General features: G+C 40.8%; 1 protein-coding gene across 2 annotated transcripts in view; it reads right to left on the reverse strand.

Moving 5' to 3' along the window:
* cfap57 (cilia and flagella associated protein 57) overlaps positions 1–13,725 on the reverse strand; it is a 43,532-nt gene that overhangs the window by 21,881 nt on the left and 7,926 nt on the right. For both annotated transcript variants that reach the window (XM_034083953.2, XM_034083952.2), the window contains exons 7-10: positions 10,269–10,434; positions 7,965–8,078; positions 6,581–6,793; positions 3,932–4,105 (exon numbers count right to left, since the gene is read on the reverse strand). In XM_034083953.2, coding sequence (XP_033939844.1) covers positions 3,932–4,105; positions 6,581–6,793; positions 7,965–8,078; positions 10,269–10,434 — 667 coding nt within the window. The remainder of the gene's footprint in view (positions 1–3,931; positions 4,106–6,580; positions 6,794–7,964; positions 8,079–10,268; positions 10,435–13,725) is intronic.

A 13,725-nucleotide genomic window follows, 5' to 3' on the forward strand; every position in this document is an offset into this window, starting at 1 on the left:
AGTACAGGTATTTGTGTTCAACATGTGAGAAGTAGAAAGTACAGGTATTTGAGTTCAATATGTGAGAAGTAGAAAGTACAGGTATTTGTGTTCAACATGTAAGAAGTAGAAGTAAAGGTATTTGTGTTCAACATGTAAGAAGTAGAAAGTACAGGTATTTGAGTTCAACATGTAAGAAGTAGAAAGTACAGGTATTTGATGTTCAACATGTAAGAAGTAGAAAGTACAGGTATTTGTGTTCAACATGAGAGAAGTAGAAAGTACAGGTATTTGTGTTCAACATGAGAGAAGTAGAAAGTACAGGTATTTGTGTTCAACATGTGAGAAGTAGAAAGTACAGGTATTTGGGTTCAACATGTAAGAAGTAGAAAGTACAGGTATTTGAGTTCAACATGTAAGAAGTAGAAAGTACAGGTATTTGTGTTCAACATGTAAGAAGTAGAAAGTACAGGTATTTGAGTTCAACATGAGAGAAGTAGAAAGTACAGGTATTTGTGTTCAACATGTAAGAAGTAGAAAGTACAGGTATTTGAGTTCAACATGTAAGAAGTAGAAAGTTCAGGTATTTGAGTTCAACATGTAACAAGTAGAAAGTACAGGTATTTGAGTTCAACATGTGAGAAGTAGAAAGTACAGGTATTTGAGTTCAACATGTGAGAAGTAGAAAGTACAGGTATTTGAGTTCAACATGTGAGAAGTAGAAAGTACAGGTATTTGAGTTCAATATGTGAGAAGTAGAAAGTACAGGTATTTGGGTTCAACATGTAAGAAGTAGAAAGTACAGGTATTTGAGTTCAACATGTAAGAAGTAGAAAGTACAGGTATTTGTAGTTCAACATGTAAGAAGTAGAAAGTACAGGTATTTGAGTTCAACATGTAAGAAATAGAAAGTTCAGGTATTTGAGTTCAACATGTAACAAGTAGAAAGTTCAGGTATTTGAGTTCAACATGTGAGAAGTAGAAAGTACAGGTATTTGGGTTCAACATGTAAGAAGTAGAAAGTACAGGTATTTGTGTTCAACATGTGAGAAGTAGAAAGTACAGGTATTTGAGTTCAATATGTGAGAAGTAGAAAGTACAGGTATTTGGGTTCAACATGTGAGAAGTAGAAAGTACAGGTATTTGAGTTCAACATGTAAGAAGTAGAAAGTACAGGTATTTGTGTTCAACATGTAAGAAGTAGAAAGTACAGGTATTTGAGTTCAACATGTAAGAAGTAGAAAGTTCAGGTATTTGAGTTCAACATGTAAGAAGTAGAAAGTACAGGTATTTGAGTTCAATATGTGAGAAGTAGAAAGTACAGGTATTTGGGTTCAACATGTAAGAAGTAGAAAGTACAGGTATTTGAGTTCAATATGTGAGAAGTAGAAAGTACAGGTATTTGGGTTCAACATGTAAGAAGTAGAAAGTACAGGTATTTGAGTTCAACATGTAAGAAGTAGAAAGTACAGGTATTTGTGTTCAACATGTAAGAAGTAGAAAGTACAGGTATTTGAGTTCAACATGTAAGAAGTAGAAAGTTCAGGTATTTGAGTTCAACATGTAAGAAGTAGAAAGTACAGGTATTTGGGTTCAACATGTAAGAAGTAGAAAGTACAGGTATTTGAGTTCAATATGTGAGAAGTAGAAAGTACAGGTATTTGAGTTCAACATGTAAGAAGTAGAAAGTACAGGTATTTGAGTTCAACATGTAAGAAGTAGAAAGTACAGGTATTTGTGTTCAACATGTAAGAAGTAGAAAGTACAGGTATTTGAGTTCAACATGTAAGAAGTAGAAAGTACAGGTATTTGTGTTCAACATGTAAGAAGTAGAAAGTACAGGTATTTGAGTTCAACATGTAAGAAGTAGAAAGTACAGGTATTTGAGTTCAACATGTAAGAAGTAGAAAGTACAGGTATTTGAGTTCAACATGTAAGAAGTAGAAAGTACAGGTATTTGAGTTCAACATGTAAGAAGTAGAAAGTACAGGTATTTGAGTTCAACATGTGAGAAGTAGAAAGTACAGGTATTTGAGTTCAATATGTGAGAAGTAGAAAGTACAGGTATTTGAGTTCAACATGTGAGAAGTAGAAAGTTCAGGTATTTGAGTTCAACTTGTAAGAAGTAGAAAGTACAGGTATTTGAGTTCAACATGTAAGAAGTAGAAAGTACAGGTATTTGTGTTCAACATGTAAGAAGTAGAAAGTACAGGTATTTGAGTTCAATATGTGAGAAGTAGAAAGTACAGGTATTTGGGTTCAACATGTAAGAAGTAGAAAGTACAGGTATTTGAGTTCAACATGTAAGAAGTAGAAAGTACAGGTATTTGAGTTCAACATGTAAGAAGTAGAAAGTACAGGTATTTGTGTTCAACATGTAAGAAGTAGAAAGTACAGGTATTTGAGTTCAACATGTAAGAAGTAGAAAGTTCAGGTATTTGAGTTCAACATGTAAGAAGTAGAAAGTACAGGTATTTGTGTTCAACATGTAAGAAGGAGAAAGTACAGGTATTTGAGTTCAATATGTGAGAAGTAGAAAGTACAGGTATTTGGGTTCAACATGTAAGAAGTAGAAAGTACAGGTATTTGAGTTCAATATGTGAGAAGTAGAAAGTACAGGTATTTGGGTTCAACATGTAAGAAGTAGAAAGTACAGGTATTTGAGTTCAACATGTAAGAAGTAGAAAGTACAGGTATTTGAGTTCAACATGTAAGAAGTAGAAAGTTCAGGTATTTGAGTTCAACTTGTAAGAAGTAGAAAGTACAGGTATGTGGGTTCAACATGTGAGAAGTAGAAAGTACAGATATTTGGGTTCAACATGTAAGAAGTAGAAAGTACAGGTATTTGTGTTCAACATGTAAGAAGTAGAAAGTACAGGTATTTGAGTTCAACATGTAAGAAGTAGAAAGTACAGGTATTTGAGTTCAACATGTGAGAAGTAGAAAGTACAGGTATTTGAGTTCAACATGTAAGAAGTAGAAAGTACAGGTATTTGTGTTCAACATGTAAGAAGTAGAAAGTACAGGTATTTGAGTTCAACATGTAAGAAGTAGAAAGTTCAGGTATTTGAGTTCAACTTGTAAGAAGTAGAAAGTACAGGTATGTGGGTTCAACATGTGAGAAGTAGAAAGTACAGGTATTTGGGTTCAACATGTAAGAAGTAGAAAGTACAGGTATTTGAGTTCAACATGTAAGAAGTAGAAAGTACAGGTATTTGTGTTCAACATGTAAGAAGTAGAAAGTACAGGTATTTGAGTTCAATATGTGAGAAGTAGAAAGTACAGGTATTTGGGTTCAACATGTAAGAAGTAGAAAGTACAGGTATTTGAGTTCAACATGTAAGAAGTAGAAAGTACAGGTATTTGAGTTCAACATGTGAGAAGTAGAAAGTACAGGTATTTGAGTTCAACATGTAAGAAGTAGAAAGTACAGGTATTTGAGTTCAACATGTGAGAAGTAGAAAGTACAGGTATTTGGGTTCAACATGTAAGAAGTAGAAAGTACAGGTATTTGAGTTCAACATGTAAGAAGTAGAAAGTACAGGTATTTGAGTTCAACATGTAAGAAGTAGAAAGTACAGGTATTTGTGTTCAACATGTAAGAAGTAGAAAGTACAGGTATTTGAGTTCAACATGTGAGAAGTAGAAAGTACAGGTATTTGAGTTCAACATGTGAGAAGTAGAAAGTACAGGTATTTGAGTTCAACATGTAAGAAGTAGAAAGTTCAGGTATTTGAGTTCAACATGTAAAAAGTCGTCAGAAAAATAAGTAGTGGAGTAAAGGACTGATACCAGAACAATGTACTTAAGTACAGTAACAAAGTATTTCTACTCCACTACTTCCCATCTCTGCTGAAGACACCTAGTTAGTAAATCAACCTTTTCTAAATGGTTACCTCTCAAAGAAAGGGTCAAACCCATTCACAGATGATGGATTTAGCCTCAGACTGACCTTGGTGATGGGGCCACAGTGAGCTTGGTATGTGATCCAGTCTTTCTGCAGAGGAAGCGGGTATTTCACGGCTCTGATGGTTCCTCTGGGCGTCCCGGTGAACACGACTCTGCCGGAGTGAGACACAGCGACAGCCGTGTGAGCGACCTCATCAGCAGGAACCTCCCTCAGCACCTGAACAACCACAGGAACACTCAATGAAGCTCAGCGCAAGTTCTTTATTTGTATATGAGTGTGTGGGCGTTGATCGTAGAAAAGCATAGCAACCAGGAGCCTGATTGTAAGCATGCGTCCAAAATGAAGCTCAGCACAAGTGCTTTCAGGAAGATTGGGTATATATTAATTTACTCCACAGCTGCGTATAATCAGCTCATCACGGGCGTTCTCTTTTTTTAAATATTTGTATTGAAGACACATTTGGTACATTGATAGGAACCACAGTTACACATGTTCAACAGTTCATGAGTTGCTCCCGATGGCATGGCCAACGGTGTGTGTGTGTGTATGCATGTTAGGCCCTAGAGTAACATATGAAGCTCAGCGCAAGTTCAGACAGGAAGACCTAACACTCCGTATTGCTCGTCATGGCAATACTCGCTCCCTCCACTGGATGACAGGGAGCGCCACTCCTTAGCCAACATATCACTTCCCTCCATTCACAAGCCTAATTATCGCACCTGTTAATCCCTCTATATATGCTCTCCCCTTTCCTATCAGCTGTCTTCCAGGTGTCAACGCGCAACCCTCCTCCACCCCTTCGCCTCCTGCTTCCAACTCAGGGCCAAGCTCAACCTTCTCCCTTCCAACCGGACCTAACCACTTATCACCACCACCAGGTCTAGACCCAGGGGGGTTCATCGGAAAAGGTTCTTTCCCTTCCCGAATGATGTCCTACAAAACCTGGGCCTAGTCGCCAAAACACATTTCATTCACTTGTTATAAACTGTCATCATTATGTTTCATTTATATAATGTGACCGATAATACACATGTATTCCATACATCACGTCTCTCCTGATTGAAACACTGCTCTGTATGAATGGGTGAACGACATGTCGTATGTCAAGCGCTTTGAGGGGTCTTAAAGACTGGATAAAGCGCTATATAAGTACAGTCCATTTACCATTTAGTCTCTACTGTTGTACTTCAATTGACAAGCCATACAAAGTTGATCTTCACTTGAAGGCGGACAATATTTAAACCACAATTATAACCAAAACAGACCATGTAGCCAAAATGTAAGAGTGTTGTACAGACTCACAAAACTAAACAAAAACTAAATAAATACAAAGTAAAAATAATAAAGAATAATAATAAAACAATACAAAAACGAAATAGTGTCCCTCTTGATATATGATTTCAGGATCGGGGTCTAATCGCCAAAGACCTTTAACATTTATCATATGGCGCATGTGTCAATAAATGTTCTTTAAACACAAAATTAAGTCTTTCCTGATTGAAATAATAACAATATCACTTTTCTTGAGGGACAAATAGAGGATAATTAACAGTGAGAAATGTGCAAGGAGAATGCAAGAGCTTTTAACTGTGTTCGTTATATATGATATTACTTCCTAATTAAAAGGCAATGGATACATTTTAGCTGTTGGATCATTTTGTTGATTATTTACATCTGATGAGACAATTTCTGCTTAGGCGGACACATGTAGGAAAAACTCTGGAAAATGCTGGTAAAAATGGGTCGTATCCTTCTTAAAACCTGCCTCCTCAACAACATTATAATAAGGAGGACGTATTATGATAATTTCCAGGTGTATATCAGTATGTAGTGTCTCTACTGGGACATGTCTGCATGCTTTAATGTTCAAAAAGCTCTTCTCATACTGCTGCAGCAACTCTTTTCACCCTCTGTCTGAAACCAGAGCCCAGTCCGCTCTGATTGGTTAGCTGGCTCTGTTGTGATTGGTCAACCGCTTAGAGATGTCCCGCCCCTAACTTTGGGATTCTAGCCTTTGCAGACCATTTACATGCACAGAAACCTATACACACTACAGGAAAGGCAGCTCTTTTCTCTTCCAGTCCTTCTAAGTCAGGGGTGTCAAACTCAATTTCATCGCGGGCCACATCAGAATTATGGTTGCACTCAAAGGGCCGGTTGTAACTTTAAGATTATATAAAAATACATATATAAATATATCATATATATAAAATAATGTATTATATTACATCATTGCCTCTGCATTGGATTATCATCGGATAGGATAATAACTTCATAATTAACTACGCCTGAAAGCAGAAGTCGAGGGCAAGTCTCTTCAGTGCGTATGTCCCAAAATGATTTAAAAAGAAACGCCAAATGCTGGAGAAAAAAGAAATAGAAGTGACATTTTGAAATAAAAATCGAATTCTGAGAAAAAGGAATTCTATGAAAAAATGCATATTTTGAAGAAAAAAAGGCAAATTCTGAGAAAAAAGTCATATTTGAGATGCATTGTGGGACATGTAGTTTATGGGTAACGTGCTTCTGTAGCATGTAACCGTATAATAAACATATTATATTCTTTGCAAGCTCTTGTGGGGCCACATAAAATGAAGTCGCGGGCCGAATGTGGCCCCCGGGCCTTGAGTTTGACACCCCTGTTCTAAGTGATGAAACTCAGAGGCTTTAAAGCAGAGTGTTCTTACTGACCTGACAGTCTTGGATCTCCTTCAGTGTGAGGTCCGTTCCCACAGCCAGGATGGTCTTTCCGTCTGAAGAGAAGGAGACATCAGTGTAGCTGCAGGACTTCAGGACGCTCTCTGACTCTCGTTTTCCCGTCTGAGCGTTCCACTCGTACACGGCTCCGTCCATCCCGCACGAAACCAGCCGGCCGTCGTCCAGACTCCACTCGATGCCTCGCACCTGGAGAAAAGAGATGTAGTTTTCCCACAGCAGACACGCATCGTAATAACATCTGATGGTGCAGTCAGACTCTCTTTTCCCAAGACCTGATGAATTCTCCTTCTCAGACTTCCTTAAAGGTCTCCTATCCTGCTATCTTTGGGCATATATTATAGGTGTCAGATATACAAATATATAAAAACATGTCTATGAAGTGTTTTGCTCAAAATACAAACAGATCATGCATTTTAGAAATCCCTCATACCCCTCTATTTCAGCCCCGTTAGAGAAGCGCTGATTCTGGGTATAAGAATTCTCCCGCGATACAGCTAAATGCCATCATGTTCCAAACCACATCAAGGATTCTCTCTGAAACAGTCTGGAGCTCAAAGGCTTTCTCTCTTGCCGGTTACACCACAAGGTGAGTTCCTTTCTACTTCCTGCTTCTTCACACACATGCTCTCCAGCACAGGTTAGCTCTGAGTGTTAGCGATGCTAATGTAAACACCGACCATATTACGTCCAAAACAGTCGGGCATTGTTTCTGATAGCAACGTTTCTGATTGGCCCGTGGGTCCACATTTCAGATGTTACGTCATATCGGACGCAAATCTGGATCAGCTCCGTTGTTCCCCGTTTTAGAGATTTGGGTACGGAGGAAAAGAGAGAGGGTTTTGTTTCCTGACACACCGGGACACATATCTATGTATAAAAGACATCAAAAAGTGCATTTTGCATGACAGGAGACCTTTAACCCGGGACGTTTCTCACTGAGAGTAGGAGCCACATATGTTTATTGTTGGCATGTTATATTATTTTGTTAGGATGTATAATGCAGTATTATTTTGAACCCTTGGCGGACCGGATTGGATGAATAAATAGGGTCATAGGTCATGGGAAAGGGCACAGGAAGAGCTGAAGAACAGCTTCATCAACTCACTGGCAGATTCAACCTTGGTATTGTACAAACTCTTATATTAAATATCAAACCAAACTGCATCCAACAACAGGAACATCTTCAGTTTTGCATAAAGATCCCTCTCTACCCTCACCTGTGAAATAATGCAAAGCGTAATAAAGGTAATTGGAAAACCTAAATTGCCATTACACTGAGTTGAATGAAGAAAAAGACAGAACATTAATTTGTTGACACTTACTTGAAGAAAGTCAGTCCACATGCTGCCTGACTCACCTTCCCATTGTGGCCCTTCAGATTGAGGATGTTCTCGAAAGAGGTGACGGAGTAGATGTGGATGACGTTCCCATTGACAGCTGCAAACATGTGTCCACCGTGACTGAAGGCGCACTAAGACGTGGAGAGAGAGAAAGTGAACAAGGAGGCCAAAAGAGCATCAGATGGTTTTACTGTGTCAGAATCAGAATCAAGTTCATTGCCAGGTACGTTCACTCATACAAGGAATTTGCTTCGGTATCTGGTGGTGCGAACATAAACAATTAAAATACTAAATAAGTTGCAAATAGGTCGGAAGGTAGTATTTTTAAGAAATAATTTACCCTTAAAAAAGGATGCTCAAGACAAGTATTTACACCAAATGTAACTATACAAATAACCTAGGAAGCTTGAAACAAACCACTTGGGGCAATGACTGATGGTTAAATACTGTGAATTATACTTTAAAGTGGAAGGCTGTGCAGACGTGTGCAAAGTGTCTGCACACGTTACTGTGATGGAAGCGACTGAAGCAATGGAGACTCAGAGAGACACGAGGAGAGCATGGACGTATAATAAGAACTGGATACAGCGTGGGAGGCGGGGCCTCGTTCATTCCTATGAGAGTTGCTCATTGGCGCATGAAGACAAAATGGCCCAACTTTTGAGAGAGCGAAACGTCACGAAAGTATTCACATAATCACATAATCCGTTCTTATTGTGCATCCTTGGGGAAACGTAAAACTCATGTAGTGCTGAACACGTAACATGAACGTGCCGGGCGGCGCGGTCCCGTGGGTTAGATGCGCGTTCATAATGCCGAGGAAAATAACTCTCAGAATAACGTTATGAGCACATTTTACAACTTGAGGACCGAATGTTTTTAATAAGGGCTATACAAACGTTCATACCGGGTAGTTTATTTAGTTTAAAAAAAATCATCCAACGATTTACAGACGTCTCTTTCCCCATGTTAGTCAATGGGAAAAAGTGTTTCCGGGCCCAGCGACTGATACGGAAGGGTAGTACCGCCGTTTGGCCACAACGAATATTTTCCACAGAGCACTTCCTGGGGGCTTGGAGGAGAGCAGGAACCTTGATGGAAAACACCGATGGCTTATCGTCAGTTATCCAAAGAGCCTCGTCATTTAGAAGATACATTCATATAAACAACATCACCGTAGTGTAGCACAAACATTAACATTGCACCGTCTCTTACTGGCTGCCAAACCAATTCTGAAGATCTCTACCCCAGATAAATGTATTTAGCCGGTTCTGAGAGAATAATCAACATTGTGCAGAACAAGATCAAGCACTATAACAACACCTCTATCGGCTGACTCCAACAGGCAGGAATCTGGTTGCCACTTACAAGGTATTGTCACGGCTAGGCAAACCAGTATGAACCCAAAAGCACGACTCGACAAACAAAGTACAAAAGAAAGTCTTTACTGAAAAAAGTGGCACTGTGAGCTCTCCGTAGCGGTAACAGGTAACTCTTATGAGGAAAAGGTGAACATAGCATCAAAAATGCAAAGGATAAAGTCAATTCCAAAACTCGGTTCTTAGCTCTTAGCAGAAGAAACATGGACTTCACGCTGGCAGTCAGGCACATGGGACGAAATGAACTGGCAACAAGACAAGGGAGACAGAGGCCGTTTCTCAATGTCGAGTACACATGCTGCAGAGCCACTATTTCAAGTATACTACGTCATCGAGTGGTGCCGAAGGACTGTTTGAATGCATGTTAAATGCCCAGCATTCTGCGCCGCTTCATGACGCAGTATACTTGCAATAGTGGCTCTGCAGCATGTGTACTCGACAGTGAGAAACGGCCACAATCTATATATAGGCAGGCTAAGGGGGAACAGGTGCAGACAATTAGGGCGACAATCACAGTGGAGGGAAAACACACAAAGGGAGGAAGTGAAGTAATCTGCAACAAGAAGGAAAGGTTACTACAAAATAAAACAGGATACAAGACTGAACTAAAAACATTAACTGAACAGATTTTACGAGACATAACAATTATTGATCTACATATTCCAATTACTTGTATATAGACTCTCCTTGTACTATTTCTGTTGTATTTTATTTGTATTTACTGTTTTATTGTGTTGCACTGTTGGAGGAGCCTCAGATTTCCATCGATATATCTACACCACGTACACATGACAATAAAAGCCTTGCATCTTGAATGTAGGGAGACAAACCACCGAGAGCACAGCAGCGAAAGGTTGCAAGCCTGAAGTCAGTGAGCGCCCACTGATAGGGTCAAAGGTATGGGCTTCGGAAGATAGTTCCCCAACACACGACATAACCCACCTCTCTGCAGCCGCGCACAGCGAACTCCTTGAAGGTCCGGATGTCATCGATGAGCAGGTTCATCAGCCGGAGTTTGTCTGAAAATCCCACCAGGACGAAGAGGCCGGTCGGATGCAGAGCCACGCTGAGCGCCTCCTCCGGGAACTCTTTGTAGAGCTCCAGCACTCTGGGGACACACCAAGGAGAGACTCAGCAGAGTGTTATACCCAAGGTTCAAGGCGGTTATTGTCATCTTCGGCTCCTCCAACAGTGCACCACGATAACACAGATACAGCAGGGCACCACGATAACACAGATACAGCAGGGCACCACGATAACACAGATACAGCAGGGCACCACGATAACACAGATACAGCAGGGCACCACGATAACACAGATACAGCAGGGCACCACGATAACACAGATACAGCAGGGCACCACGATAACACAGATACAGCAGGGCACCACGATAACACAGATACAGCAGGGCACCACGATAACACAGATACAGCAGGGCACCACGATAACACAGATACAGCAGGGCACCACGATAACACAGATACAGCAGGGCACCACGATAACACAGATACAGCAGGGCACCACGATAACACAGATACAGCAGGGCACCACGATAACACAGATACAGCAGGGCACCACGATAACACAGATACAGCAGGGCACCACGATAACACAGATACAGCAGGGCACCACGATAACACAGATACAATAGAACAGAAATAGTGCAAGGAGAGTCTTTATACAAGTCATTGGAATATAATATGTTAGATAAATAATGTGTAAGTTGCAAACAGATGAATGTTATGGATGTTCTTTCAAAAGTTCAGGTCTTTAACAGTCTAAGAACCTAATCTCTATATTTGCTGCGTTTTGGGGATTCAATAAAGCAGCAACAAGCCAGGGGACATGAAGGTGACTTGCTTTATCCTGGGTGAGTGTTGCTTTAGGATCACACTGTTCTTCATCAATATATCACAGGTCTCAGAGATATACAGAGCCTGTCTCTGATTGGCTGAAACACCAAACAGATCATTGCAGCATTACCCATAATCCCCTCTGTTTCAGCCCTGTTTCCAAAGTGCTGATTCTCTGTCTGTTACTTTAGATGAAAATAAGGAGCCCCTCCCCACGCCCCTCTGAGAGACACTTGGTTACAAAGAACTCAATGGAGTTCTAGAGGAGATTCAGGTGATAAGGGGGGGGGGGGGGTTACCTTGGTTACTGATTAGCTAATGGTTACCAAGACAACACATCGTTATGACATCATAAAGTGGCCAAAATCTGATCAGCTCATTTTCAGACAGGTTTTTATAGAAATGGATCAAAAAGAGAGAAAATCTTTGTTCCTGAAACTTTCAGAGTCTCTTTCCACAGAGGGGACATGTTGATGTAGAAGAGACACGAAGAAGAGGGGACACGTGTTGATGTAGAAGAGACAAGAAGAAGAGGGGACACATGTTGATGTAGAAGAGACATGAAGAAGAGGGGACACATGTTGATGTAGAAGAGACATGAAGAAGAGGGGACACATGTTGATGTAGAAGAGAAATGGAGAAGAGGGGACACATGTTGATGTAGAAGAGACATGGAGAAGAGGGGACACATGTTGATGTAGAAGAGACATGAAGAAGAGGGGACACATGTTGATGTAGAAGAGAAATGGAGAAGAGGGGACACATGTTGATGTAGAAGAGACATGGAGAAGAGGGGACACATGGTGATGTTGAAGAGACATGAAGAAGAGGGGACACATGTTGATGTAGAAGAGACATGAAGAAGAGGGGACACATGGTGATGTTGAAGAGACATGAAGAAGAGGGGACACATGTTGATGTAGAAGAGACATGAAGAAGAGGGGACACATGTTGATGTAGAAGAGACGTGAAGAAGAGGGGACACATGTTGATGTAGAAGAGACGTGAAGAAGAGGGGACACATGTTGATATAGAAGAGACATGAAGAAGAGGGGACGCATGTTGATGTAGAAGAAGAAGAGGGGACACATGGTGATGTAGAAGAGACATGAAGAAGAGGGACACATGTTGATGAAGAAGAGACATGAAGAAGAGGGGACGCATGTTGATGTAGAAGAGACATGAAGAAGAGGGGGACACATGTTGATGTAGAAGAGACATGAAGAAGAGGGGACACATGTTGATGTAGAAGAGACATGAAGAAGAGGGGACACATGTTGATGTAGAAGAGACATGAAGAAGAGGGGACACATGTTGATGTAGAAGAGACATGGAGGAGAGGGGACACATGTTGATGTAGAAGAGACATGAAGAAGAGGGGACACATGTTTATGTAGAAGAGACATGAAGAAGAGGGGACACATGTTGATGTAGAAGAGGACAAGGAAGAGACATGAAGAAGAGGGGACACATGTTGATGTAGAAGAGACATGGAGGAGAGGGGACAAATGTTGATGTAGAAGAGACATGAAGAAGAGGGGACACATGTTGATGAAGAAGAGACACGAAGAAGAGGGGGACACATGTTGATGTAGAAGAGACATGAAGAAGAGGGGACACATGTTGATGTAGAGGAGACATGAAGAAGAGGGGACACATGTTGATGTAGAAGAGACATGAAGAAGAGGGGACACATGTTGATGTGGAAGAGACATGAAGAAGAGGGGACACATGTTGATGTAGAGGAGACATGAAGAAGAGGGGACACATGTTGATGTAGAGGAGACATGAAGAAGAGGGGACACATGTTGATGAAGAAGAGACACGAAGAAGAGGGGACACATGTTGATGTAGAAGAGACATGAAGAAGAGGGGACACATGTTGATGTAGAAGAGACATGAAGAAGAGGGGACACATGTTGATGTAGAGGAGACATGAAGAAGAGGGGACACATGTTGATGTAGAGGAGACATGAAGAAGAGGGGACACATGTTGATGTAGAAGAGACATGGAGAAGAGGGGACACATGTTGACGTAGAAGAGACATGAAGAAGAGGGGACACATGTTGATGTAGAAGAGACATGAAGAAGAGGGGACACATGTTGATGTAGAGGAGACATGGAGAAGAGGGGACACATGTTGATGTAGAAGAGACATGAAGAAGAGGGGACACATGTTGATGTAGAAGAGACATGAAGAAGAGGGGACACATGTTGATGTAGAAGAGACATGAAGAAGAGGGGACACATGTTGATGTAGAAGAGACATGAAGAAGAGGGGACACATGTTGATGTAGAAGAGACATGAAGAAGAGGGGACACATGTTGATGTAGAAGAGACATGAAGAAGAGGGGACACATGTTGATGTAGAAGAGACATGAAGAAGAGGGGACACATGTTGATGTAGAGGAGACATGAAGAAGAGGGGACACATGTTGATGTAGAAGAGACATGAAGAAGAGGGGACACATGTTGATGTAGAGGAGACATGAAGAAGAGGGGACACATGTTGATGTAGAGGAGACATGAAGAAGAGGGGACACA

This window comes from Pseudochaenichthys georgianus, chromosome 5 (genome assembly GCF_902827115.2).
Source record: "Pseudochaenichthys georgianus chromosome 5, fPseGeo1.2, whole genome shotgun sequence".
NCBI classification, from domain to species: domain Eukaryota; kingdom Metazoa; phylum Chordata; class Actinopteri; order Perciformes; family Channichthyidae; genus Pseudochaenichthys; species Pseudochaenichthys georgianus.